This window comes from Rhinopithecus bieti, unplaced genomic scaffold (genome assembly GCF_001698545.2).
Source record: "Rhinopithecus bieti isolate Rb0 unplaced genomic scaffold, ASM169854v2 scaffold_6907, whole genome shotgun sequence".
Lineage (NCBI taxonomy): Eukaryota > Metazoa > Chordata > Mammalia > Primates > Cercopithecidae > Rhinopithecus > Rhinopithecus bieti.
Window position 1 is genome coordinate 3,328,778 of NW_016805647.1, and position 12,125 is coordinate 3,340,902.

At 54.5% G+C, this 12,125-nt stretch overlaps 2 protein-coding genes across 12 annotated transcripts in view; one reads left to right on the forward strand and one right to left on the reverse strand.

Annotated features, from left to right (window-relative positions):
- The first annotated feature begins 1,670 nt into the window (after nt 1–1,670).
- SLFNL1 (schlafen like 1) lies at nt 1,671–7,478 on the forward strand. Of its 7 annotated transcripts, XM_017873269.1 has the most exons (7): nt 1,700–1,892; nt 2,563–2,569; nt 2,655–2,833; nt 2,944–3,207; nt 4,977–5,492; nt 5,750–5,893; nt 6,891–7,478. In XM_017873269.1, the coding sequence occupies exons 4-7, from the start codon at nt 2,998–3,000 to the stop codon at nt 7,011–7,013; spliced, it is 993 nt and encodes a 330-aa protein (XP_017728758.1). In that variant the 5' UTR covers nt 1,700–1,892; nt 2,563–2,569; nt 2,655–2,833; nt 2,944–2,997; the 3' UTR covers nt 7,014–7,478. The 7 variants fall into 7 exon arrangements, with proteins under 7 accessions (XP_017728756.1, XP_017728752.1, XP_017728753.1 ...); XM_017873264.1 differs by having other exon boundaries at nt 1,699–1,892; nt 2,498–2,569; nt 2,655–3,207; XM_017873265.1 differs by having other exon boundaries at nt 1,699–1,892; nt 2,655–3,207.
- A 3,020-nt stretch (nt 7,479–10,498) lies between these two features.
- CTPS1 (CTP synthase 1) overlaps nt 10,499–12,125 on the reverse strand; it is a 34,107-nt gene continuing 32,480 nt past the window's right edge. For all 5 annotated transcript variants that reach the window (XR_001885822.1, XM_017873259.1, XM_017873260.1 and 2 more), the window contains one exon: nt 10,499–11,400. The gene's annotated coding sequence lies outside the window, so the exon portion shown is untranslated. The remainder of the gene's footprint in view (nt 11,401–12,125) is intronic.

The window sequence follows — 12,125 nt, forward strand, 5'->3', positions numbered from 1 at the left end:
AAGAGGCCGTCCACAGTGGCTCAGCTCTCTGACCCTCATCTTTGGGCCCCACCTCACATTCATAAAGAGGCTTAAATTCTAGGGTTTTTTTCCTTCAGTTCAAGATGAGGTTTGTCAGTGAGGTCACAGACGTCCAGCAAGAGGGTTAGCGGGGCTGCTTATCCCCCAGCTCGGAACCCACCACCCCGAGCTGCCTGCAGAGGACCTATACTTTCTAATACTATGACCCAATACTAGAGAGCCAGAGACACCGTAAATAACCGTCATCTTATATTTATGTATTTAAAAGATGGTTCATAAATGTATTTAGTGCTTACCATGAAAGACAATTTTTACCCCCATCTCCAAAACGAAGTAGAACTGATATTCAGCTCACAGAAGGCTGTTAAAGGCGCCAGAGAAATACGTGATGCAGTGGCTTAAAGACACTGCCAGGAAGAGTGGGGAAAGCTTCTGCACTGAAGTCAATTTGGGAAATGTCATACAGATCAGCCACCCAATAGCAAGGCCTCTAGGTAAGTAGGGAGAACGCCTCCGGTCCTGTTCAGGTGTTTCGTCTGTCAAGGTGCTTCTCCTGGCCAGCTGTGTCTGCACAGTTCAACACGACTTGAGTTAGCCATCTCAAAACAGCTACAGCCTCAGTTGCTGTGAGGGCACCTCATGGATGACAGAGGCAAGAAAGGCTTGAGGGAGAGGGGGTGAGGCAGGGGGAGCTTGGAGCCTTCATTCTCTAACCCTAAGAGCTGTGGACACAGAGCCAAGTCCAACCTGGCTGCTGCCCAGGCATGCAAGGAGAAGGCACCGAACGCACTCTCCCCAGAGCCTCGCACTGCCACCAGTTGAGGCCTGTGCCCCTCTCTTCCCTGCACACCATAGCCTCTCTTCTTGAGTGCCCTACCCAAACTACTGCCTAGGAATCAAACATTCGGTAACATCTTCAGAAAGGCTGCTTACAAGGAAGGCAACTTCTCTACGCTGTCAAACAGCTTCCTTAGTTGAAGCATCTAACTCTGGCCCTGTCCTTACTGCCCCCAGTCGGGGCTTTCAGAAGCAGTGTGGGCAAGTGCTGCCAGCCTTCTGCAGAATGATGAGCACTGGTCAGTCCTGTGCTGATAAAGGCTGTGTGTCCCCCATGTCTTGGTTTCTCAAACAGCAGGTAACAACCTCATCTTTCCAAAGATAGCTGTGCCTGACCTATTTTTCAGGACTCTTCTGGACAGCAGCCTCTGTCTCCAGCACAGAGAAGGGCCTGGCCTCAGGGGGAGCCCTGGAGCCCTCCATGTGCCTCCTGCTCCATCTTGGGAGCAGCAGGGCCCTGTCAGCACTCAGTAGAGCCTGGGATTGGTGACTGAAGAGGGAGGTGGAGGAAGGCAGCAGCGCTGAAAGAGGTGGCAACAGGTGACCTGCATGGAAACTGGAGCCTGCAGAGACATCACAGAGCGGGGGAAGTGTCTTCAGCTCTCAAATTCTGGAAGCTGTCAGGGGAAGGGAGTCCCACAGCCAAACTGCATGGTGGGTGGGCTGCTGGGTCTGCTTCCACTGTGTGGTGGGGCCCACAGGGAGCTGAGTTTTCCTGTTGGATTTCCCACACCCGGCCTGCCTGTGGCTGGCCAAGAAGGCATTGTTGAGCCTCATGAGATCACAAAGGTAGCTGTGCAGGCCCCGCCCAGAACCCTGGTTCTGGCTGTCCCTGTACCAAGCCTTCAAGTGCCCTGAGAGCTACCGGCCGGGGTCGGGGGGCTATGGGAGCTCAAGGCAGGCACCTCCCATGCTCCCACAGGAGCCACCAGGACATGAAGGTCATAGGCCTCTCCTATCCTCCTCTTCCTGTTTGACCTGAATGCCGCCAGGCCGACAGCCTCAAGGATTCCATCTGAGAAGATGCAGGCTGGGTGTGTGGGGAGCAGTAGAGGGACTGGTGTGTGCACATATGTGCACAGCTCAGGACAGAGGCTCCCTGGACTTGGGGTGGGGAGCACCAGGGCACCAACTCTAACCCTCATTCTGTTCCTCTTGACCTCTGCTCTCTGGACCAAAAATGGAGGACTCATTCTAGACTAGGAGTTCTTACGGTCTAGGAGCCCCCTTAAGTTAAATGTTTATATGTAAAGGCCATTTTCTGAGAGGCCATAGCTTTCATCAGTGTGCCAAAAAGCATAAGATCGTCTGCTCTAAAAGCCTTTGCCCCAGCGCTGCCTAGTTTCAGAGCCCCCGATGGCCTCACATTGGGTTTTGGAACAGGCAGAGAAGCTACAATGGGGCCACCAGCCAGTCCTTAGAGTCCTGGGTTAAGGCCTCTTCTCCAGGAGGCCCTTTTTAAAGGGTTTCTCTGTTGCCTGGAGGCAGGAGTGACCTTCTGGTAGGCAGGAAACCCTGAGGGTACCTAGGAGGCCCCTAGCCGGTGGGTTGGGGAAGGAAGACAGGACCCCTGGGGCCACTGAAATCGTGGAGCTCTCAGAGACCTGAGTTCCGGTCCCTTCTGCCACTCTTTGCGCAGATCCTCTGTCTTCCCACAGGCCCTGTGTCTTGCTCAGTCCACCTGACTCTGCTTTCCCATCCTAGGCCTCAGGTGGGTGGCAGGCCCTTTCCTGCTTGCCCTCTGCCCTCCCTCTCTCTGGCCCTGCCCAGCCTCTGCCAATCTGTGTGCCTCCCAGGAGCCGGGACACTCCCTGAGTCCTCTGGGAGCCCTTAAGCCACACTGAAAACACAGACCCTGGGAGAAGCAGCCAGCAGTGAGGAATCCTGGAACCCCTTCCCAGGGAGAGCCTTCCCATGACCCCCATGAAGAGATCGGTGCAAACACAGGTGTCAGAGCCCTTCACGGAGTGCTGGGGTGAGGAGTCCCTGCCAGAGCTCCCCGCAGAGCAGTCCCTGACTGAGTACTCTGACCTCGAGGAGGCTCCCTCGGCGCACACTCTCTATGTGGGCCATCTGAACCCCCAGTTCTCAGTGCCGGTGCTCGCCTGCCTGCTGCGAGACACCCTGGAGCGGCTGGAGATGCCGGTGGCGCGGGAGCACATCGAGGTGGTGAGGCGGCCGCGGAAGGCCTATGCACTGGTGCAGGTGACTGTCCGCAGGGACACCCTGGCCTCCCTCCCCTGGCGCCTGCAGACGGCCCTGGAGGAGCACCTAATCCTCAAGGAGCTGGCAGCCCGTGGGAAGGAGCTGCTATTGAGTGAGGCCCAAGGGCCCTTCAGCCACAGAGAGGTAAGTGGGACTTTTCCCAAGCAAGCTCCAAAGCCTCACCCCAAGGGAGAGACTCTGGGTGGGAGTGGCCTGCAGAGTGGGGACGGAGGGGTGTCTCTGGGGAAGCAGGGACAAATCTGCAGACTTGGGGGCTGCTACTCAAATGACCATGGCTTGCCGCTGGTACTGCCAGCTTTCTCTGGGAAAGACACTGAGTTTGCCTCAAGCCCGATGCTTGTGTGAAGAAAGGCCGCGAGGGGCCTCCTCCTTGGGTCCTTTTGCATTCCAGCCTCTGGGCCTGGGAGACCCTAGAAGACACAGGGGCCCTGATTTTCCCCTTGGCCCAACTCATTTGTTCAATTAACAATCATGAATACCCCCTCTGTGCCAGGAGTTAAGGCAGGGATGAGAGGCCCAGCCAGGCCCCCAAGGAGCCCTGCATCTGTGGCCAGAGCCGGACAGCCACCCACAGAGCTGCAAGGTGGCTGCGCTCAGAGTTGTGAGAGGACACAGGAAGGTTCGCCCTGCTCTCTGGGGACAGATTCACAGGGGAAGTGAAATCCAGGCTGTGACTTAGGGCGTTGGACAGGAACTTGTGGGGGAGGACATTCCAGGCCAGGGACACAGAATATGCAGAGGAACCTGGGGGCTTAGAGGGACTGTGGTGTCTGCAGAAGGGCAAACCATTTGGTGGCCCTGGAGCTCCCACTAAAGGCTGCAGGGGGTGCTAAGGAAGGAAGTTGGGCCAGAAGGTAGGGTAGGGGCCAGGTCACCACGGCTATCATCCAAGGCAAGGATGAACCGCTGGCTTTATTGGGTGGGACATGGGACGTTAGGGTAGGTCACTCCACGAGACAGGTGATTTTGGTTTCTTTTTCTTTTGGTGTGAAAATGATGGTGTTTAAACTGTTGCAGAACTAAAAGGCTCTGTGGCTTACATTTCAACTCAGTTTCACATTTGTATGAGGTTTATCCTGTTTCTAAGACTGATCAATTCCACTTCTCTGGGGAGCTGCAGGGCTGGTAGGGAGGTGCCCTGGTCTCCTCACCCCAACCCCCGCTCATGAAAGGATTGTGAGGAGTAACAATCTGCCTTGAAGTTAACATCACTAAGGAGGGTTGACAGGAAAGGGTGAGCCTGGAAGCAGGGAGGTCAGAGAGGGGCTGGCTGAGGAGGCCCAGACTAGGAATTGGCCCCGAGGAGGCTCACACCGAGCCCTCGAGCAGAGCCCAAACCACGAAAGGTGATTCAGGAGGTGCAGAAGGAAGTGGAGATTAGGACGGACTTGTTAATAGCCCAGAAAGTAGTGGGCAAAGGTTTGAAATCAGTAAGTAGGTGGGTACCTGGGAGTCCCTCTCCATTCAGGGTCCTGCAGCTCTGTCACAGGGTGCTGAGATACTTGCTGGAATGATCTGGCTCTGGGCCTCAGGGGCCTGTCTGCAACCCAAGTAAGAAAAAATGGGCCCACACGTGTCCCAGCACCCAGCCCTGGGAAGCAGAAATCTCTTCTTCCTCACCAGGCATCCCACAGCTCACCTGGGAAGGGCCCAGATCGGCAGGGAAAGGAGCCCTGACAGGAACCCTCAATCCAGCAAGGGTTTCCTGCCTCAGCTGCAGGAGGGTGGGCAGCACCAGGCCCCTCAGCCTGGTGAGGGGCATCAGGATGCCCATGAGAGTCAGGCTGCAGCAGGGGCCGGACGGGGGTTCTTGCAGTCCTTCTCAAGGTCAGGGCTCCCATTTTCTGGCTTGACCCTTACACTCATACACTCATTCTTGACTCCCACCCTAGGAGGAGGAGGAGGAGGACAGTGGCCTGAGCCCCAGCCCCAGCCCAGGCTCTGATGTCCCGCTGCCCGCCTGGCCTACACACACACTGCCTGATAGGCCCCAGGCCTGGAAGCTGCACAGCTGCCAGGGCCGGCCCAGTGGTGTGTGCTCTGACAGTGCCATTGTGCACCAGGAGATCGTGGGCAAGGACCAGCTCTTCCAGGGTGCCTTCCTGGGCAGCGAGACCCGCAACATGGAGTTCAAGCGGGGCAGCGGCGAGTACCTGAGCCTGGCCTTCAAGCACCATGTGCGGCGCTATGTGTGCGCCTTCCTCAACAGCGAGGGCGGCAGCCTGCTCGTGGGAGTGGAGGACAGCGGCCTGGTGCGGGGCATCCACTGCAGCCACCGTGATGAGGACCGCGCACGCCTGCTGGTGGACTCTATCCTGCAGGGCTTCAAGCCTCAGGTCTTTCCTGATGCCTACACTCTGACCTTCGTCCCTGTGATCAGCACCTCAGAGACCAGCGTCCCCCTCAAGGTGAGCCTGCAGGACAGGAGGGCCTCCAGGCCTGTCATCTGTCATCACTCAACAAGACGATGGCCTGTGCTCCTGCCAGGCAGTGCTGGGGCAGGGACGGGACCGGGGGCCACAGGAGAAGGGGCTGGTGATGGCCCCTGTGCCAGCCCTGACGGCCTGCCCTAAGGAATCAGTGAGCAATGCTGAGCGGCCTGGCAGGATGGGGGCTGCCGACCATGAGAGGCGGCGCCTCCAGAGCTGCTGTTGCCCCTCCCAAGGTGATCCGCCTGACCGTGCACACCCCCAAGGCCCAGAGCCAGCCGCAACTCTACCAGACAGACCAGGGGGAGGTGTTTCTGCGGCGCGACGGGAGTATCCAGGGCCCGTTGTCCGCCAGCGCCATCCAGGAGTGGTGCAGGCAGGTACGGAAGCTGAGGCCAGTGGGTGGGGTGGGGCAAAGCTGACCCCAGGCCCCTTCAGTCACACAGAGCAGCCCAGGGCAAGCCACCATGGTTCCCTGGGCCCTGCATCACCCTGTTTAACCCAAGGGGTTGGATTAAAATCACACTACATCCCGTATTCCACGGGTAGGCAGCTGGTGGGAAGAGGCCCAGGCCCTCTCCTTTTAAAAATCTATGCAGTGGCTGGGCTCAGTGGCTCACGCCTGTAATCCCAGCACTTAGGGAGGATGAGGTGAACAGATCACAAGGTCAGGAGTTCAAGACCAGCCTGGCCAATATGATGAAACCTCGTCTGTACTAAAAATATAAAACTTAGCCAGGCATGGTGGCGGGCACCTGTAGTCCCAAATACTCGGGAGGCTGAGTCTGGTTAATCAATCAAATCCCGGGGACAGAGACTGCAGTGACCCGAGATTGCACCACTGCACTCCAGCATGGGTGACAGAGCGAGACACCTCAAAAAAAAAATCTATGCAGTATCCCCTTTTCAGAGGTGCCTGAAACCCCTCACCCTCTACTTGGGCAGTTAACGCACTCGATCGTGAGTGGCTGAGGGAGCAGGGAGATTAGAATGTTGAGCCATCACCAGAAAACCCCAAGGACTATACACTGCATTTTAGGGGAGGCCCTAAAGGGGCGGAGGGGCAGGACACAGTCCCAAGGAAGAGCTTTTTCAAGAGGGAAACGGAGAATGGAGGACAAGAGGGCCAACAGTGAGGAGGGACATGGCGGGCTCAGCATGCAGGAGGCTCCCTTCCAGGGTTGGCAGCCGGCAGCTTCCAACCTTCCTGGTTGAAGGTGGCAGCAGGCCAAGGGGCCTGACTTTCCCCCTAGCTGAGAAAGCTCCCAGGTTCCCGGGCTTTCCCTTTCTCCCTCAGTTTGGCCTCAGGTGGAGGGGAGGATGGACAGGCCCGAGACCAGGTGGGCTTGGCCACATGCTTTTCCCATGTCCCCTCAGAGATGGCTGGTGGAGCTGGGCAAGCTGGAGGAGAGGGTGAAGGTGCTGACGATGGAGAAGGAGCAGCTCCAGCAGCAGCTGCAGCAGCACGGGCCTATGTCCTGCACCTGCTGTGTCCTGTGAGGGCCCTGGAGAGCAGGCAGGATGGCGCGGCGCTCTCCACCTGAGACCCAGGAATTTCCTGTTTGAGCCTAAGGCCGACCCAGTAAAGCCCATGCAGGCTGCTGAGAGGCGGACAGGGGCTCCTTCAACATGACACATGAGCCCATGTGGTTTCAACCCTGACAGCCCCCAGTCTGTGTAGCCAAGAAATTGCTCTCAGCCCTGTCCCCAAACGACCTTTCTTTTAGAAAGAACATGGATTGTCCCTCTCCCTAAAATGCTAATTTGGCCCAGGCTGAGGCCTGTGACTCCAGCTGGCTGGACAGTGCCAGAAGGGAGTCTGTCGTTCCAGGAAAGCCCCTCACAGATGGTGAGGCATATTTGGTGACTGTGGTTACAGGGCAAGAAGCTACCCTGCAGCCCCTACCCCTGACTTGCTGGAACTTGTGATTGTCAAAGCTCCGTTAATAAATTACATGCACCTGGGACAAGAATGGTTCTTTCTAGGACACTGGGTCAGCCGGTCAGATGCTGCAGGGTCATGAGTCCCAGGCCCAGCCCACCTCTGTCCAGGAGGCAGAGGACAGACCTGCAAAGGCAGGGAACCCAGCCTCTCACACTCCAGTCCAGCTGTGTCTTAAAGACCAGGGACCATGGGGCAAAGTGCTATGCCTCTGTGCTTGTTTCTTCATCTATAAGACAGTGACAATTTCCGGGGGCAGGGGCATTTTGCCACCATCAGGCCAGTGCCCTGTGTCTATGCCAGCTGTGGCACAGAGCAGCACCTCACACTAAGGGTTTCAGTTCCTTTCCAAGACCCCTCTGGTCCAGTAAGACCATTAGCTTAAAACAAACAAAACCAGACACCTCCCGCAGCTTCCTGCCTCTGGTTTCTCCTGCTGTCTCCACCAGCCGAGCCAGAGGCTGTAAAGCCAGTTTGATCACACTCATGCTGCGCCTGTGCCCATAGCCCTCCAAAATCTCCACTTCAAGAGCAAAGCCCAAACGAGGGCCTGCATGATTCTCCACGACCTAGCCCACCCCACCTCAATGTCTTCCGCCCCTTGTGCAAGCCACTTCAGCCACGCCCACCAACTTGTTCATTTGCACTCCTGCCTTGGGGCCTCTGCGCTAGCCTATTTCCTTTGTCTCCACCTTCAAGTCCATGCTTAATTTCCCACCCATCCTATTTTAAAGACACCACCTCCCCGCACTGCCACTCCCCTGCTCACTTCCACCCTTGCTCTCCATCTATGAACTGCCACACTCTGTAGCTTGTATTTGGTGTTTCCCCCACTAAATACTTGCTCTGGGGGACAGGGGTTTGGGTAGGGCTGGCATGTGGTAGACACCCAATAAATACCTGCCGGTGAGACAATTAAGGATACTCCTAAATTTGGGGTCTGAGCCACCAGAAAATCACCAAATCGTGTTGAACAGGGCATTTCATAGGACCGGTGTTCCACAGAACACACATCAGTTATCCCCTAAAACTTGAGACCCCTGGCCATATCCACAGAACAGATACAGATGAGAACTTTGGAACCCCCAGCCCCTCTGCTCACCAGCCATGTGACATCTCCTGGGCCATCACAACTGCTCTGAGACCTGGTTTTCCCACTTAGCAAAGAGCACACAACCCCTGCCTCGGCTGCCATTCATGCTGGTTCTAGGGACCAGTGTGATCACGGACACCTGTACTGTGGCAGGTTACCAGACTCCTGCTGCTCACCCCCCGAGCTGCCCCAAGGTCACCAAGGCTGCTTGAAAACTATTCAAATGTGTTACTCAAGAAGGTGGAGGACTGGCGTTTCTGAGCACCTTCCACAGTCCCGGTACCACTGCTAAGCGCTAGTCCAGGGACCATAATCCTTGGAAATGTTTTTGCGGGGAAAACAGATTTCTACAAAGGAAGGGTGAAGTCAGGCTTCAGCCCAGCTGCTCCGGACTGCTAAGAACCTGCCCAGACCCCCTGGACTGAAGGAAGTTACTGAAGGGAAGTTATGCATAGCTGTGCCTATTGTTAGGTCACATTAAGAAAGGAATGAGGAATGTGACCAGCTTTCCTCCTCAGGGGACGGGTCAGTAAATACTGGGCATAGGTTGCCCTCCTGTAAATCCAGCTTCAGCCCTATCCTGTCTGCCACAGCCAGGCTGGCAGGGCTGCTTGGGTTTTGCGAGCCCTGGAGAGTCATTTGGGATCTCTTTTCTCAGAAACCTTACATCTGTGGCCAGCACTTAACAACTGATCAAAGTGATCTTAAACGTAGGGGCAGGAACATAATTACTGGGAGGCTTTTTCATGCCACCCGCACACCCAACCATTGTGGAGAGCCATGACGTCACCAATCGGCATGTTAGACCCTCAGTTTGGGGAATGTTTTTTTTAAAAAAAAGGCCAGGCGCGGTGGCTCACACCTGTAATCCCAGCACTTTGGGAGGCCGAGACGAGCAGATCACGACAGGAGTTCGAGACCAGCCTGGCCAACATAGTGAAACCCCATCTCTACTAAAAATACAAAAAAATTAGATGGGCGTGGTGGCAGGCAACTGTAATCCCAGTTACTTGGGAGGCTGAGGCAAGTAGAATCACTTGAACCTGGGGGGTGGACGTTGCAGTGAGCCGAGATCACGCCACTGAACTCCAGCCCAGGCAACAGTGCGAGACTCCATCTCAAAAAAAAAAAAAAAAAAAAAAAAAAAAAAAAAAAAAAAGGCTAGTGACCAGGTGCAGTGGCTCATGCCTGTAATCCCTGCACTGTGGGAGGATCGCCCTGAGGCCAGGAGTTCAAGACCAGCCTGGCCAACACAGCGAGACCCTGTCTCTCTCTCTATATATAAAAAATTTAATTAGCTGGGCATGGTGACGTGAACCTGTAGTCCCAGTTACTTCGGAGGCTGAGGCGGGAGGATCTTAAGAGCCCAGGAGGTCTGCAGCAAGCCGTGCTTGTGCCACTGCACTCCAGCCTGGGCAACAGATTGGACCATGACTCAAAAACATAAATAAAATTTAAAATGAAGACTATCTCCTGGTACCACCAGGTGGGAGAAGAGGTTAGAATTATGCTTGATCAGCCTCACTCAAAGTACCATAACAAGCAGTTCTGCTGGTGGAGACAGTCTGGCCCACGGCTCACTGGCTGTGTATATGGGGTACCCACGTCCAGTGCCTGGCAGAGGAGACGACCACCCTCCTAAACCATGCTTATCCCTCCTCTTTCTCAGTCATGAAGCAGCATAAACAGCACCCATGCACCTTTTCATCTCGCTCTACATGCTGAGAACCCGTATTTGAAGCTTTATGAAAAATTCTGGTTCCTATTAAAAAGAAAGCCTCATTTCTTAGTTTTTAAACAAATTCTCAGGTCGTCTGCTGACTCAAGGCTGCTCACCTGCAGGAGCACCTGGCACGGACAATTCAGGTGACCGCACACAGGCACACTAGCACCGTGCTCAGACACTTCCCATCTGGCCAATGACATAAACAGAATGAGAAGCAAAGCATGTCTCTTGTTCTGCATTATTTATTTCCTAAGTTAGAGTACACACTGAGTCCGGCCAGAATATAGTAGCACACAGCTGTGCCTATCGTTAGGTCACATTAAGAAAATAATTTCATATTGCCCTTTCAACTGCAGTAACACCATCCTGGAAGAAAAATGTACCCTCGAGTCAAAGCTGTCTATACATGAGAGGGTTTTAGAGGAAGTTTCCCCAAAAGACTCTGTTCTGTAAGTGACCCCTTGATGCAAGGAGTGCTTCCCAGCCCTAGCAACAGGAAGCGCAGCCACAGGCATGGGGGTTTTAAAATCACGCTTCAGAGACAGACATCTTGGTGTTTCATGGGACACCAAACTGACCATCCCTTTGGATGATGAGGACCAGCCACAGTTGGCACCGAGAATCCCCCCAACTCAGGGCAGGACAGAGATTTTGTCTCTGGTTTTCATGGCTTAGTGGCAAGCAACACCCTGAGGTTCCCAGCACCAAGTGTCCGAATCCTAGCTAAAATCCTCTCTCCATGCTCAGTAAGTCCATGTGGCACACTTTATAACGGTCTAGGCATCCAGGGGAAAGCGACAGGCAACGCGCTAGCATCTGCAATGACGCGAGGTAGTTGAGAAACCAGGTGACCAATGGGGCACTCTGCAGCCCCACCCACCATCACTTCCCATCCCGATGTCTGCCGCAACTCAAGAACTGCAAGGAGAGTGTCACGCAACAGGCAGACACCACAGAGGAGCCAGTATACATGATGGGACATGCAAATGACAAGTTTCCCAAATACCTTTCCGCATAATAAAATAATCTTAATAAAAACATAATTTAAAGAAAGTGTCCAAAGCCGAGTGTAAAGTCAAAGCTGTAAACTCTACCCAAGTCTGAAGGGTCTCCTGAAGAATCATCCCTGTTTAAAAGAAAAAAAAAAAGTGGGAATTATATGATGTACATTAAAGTAGAAAAGTTAGAATTTCTAGTCAGCTGCCATGGGAAACGAAGCCTGTTTTTCACGGCACAGCAGTAGAAGGAGCCTAACAGGAATAATTAGACACTAAATTTATAATTCCTACAGAATCACATTTTCAAGACCTCACACATCGACTTCTACAACCACCCAATGCAAGCATTCTTTCTCCACAGCACCTCATCACAGTGTCGCTAATGGGCAATTCTCCACTGGCGACGCAGTCAGAATTCCATATAACTGACCAAATATCCGCCTCCTTTACTGGTAACAATTCTTGTTATACCAGCTCCCTAGACTGTGAAACAGCCTATAGCAAACTCCCTGGTCAGGGGGTTCATGAGGCCATCTGTGTTCAACGCTTACCTAGCACACAGGCTCTCCTCCTGACACTAACTTCTCATGCTACCCACAACCTATTTAGGCTATCCCAGGACAGGGGTCAACCAACCAAGGCAGGAGGGAAACAGCTGTGATCAGCAGGTCAGACCGGCACGGACCCAGCACCAGAGACCCGCTGGTGATGAACACACTGTGTGCAGGATTCAGGGAGGTCCCCCTGCCCAGGCCTTAGGGCAGGAGCAGTGGGGCCACACCCATACCCCTGGTTCTCCTTCCAGACCCCAGATTCCCGACTGACACTTCCTCATTTGATACCTCACCAGCAG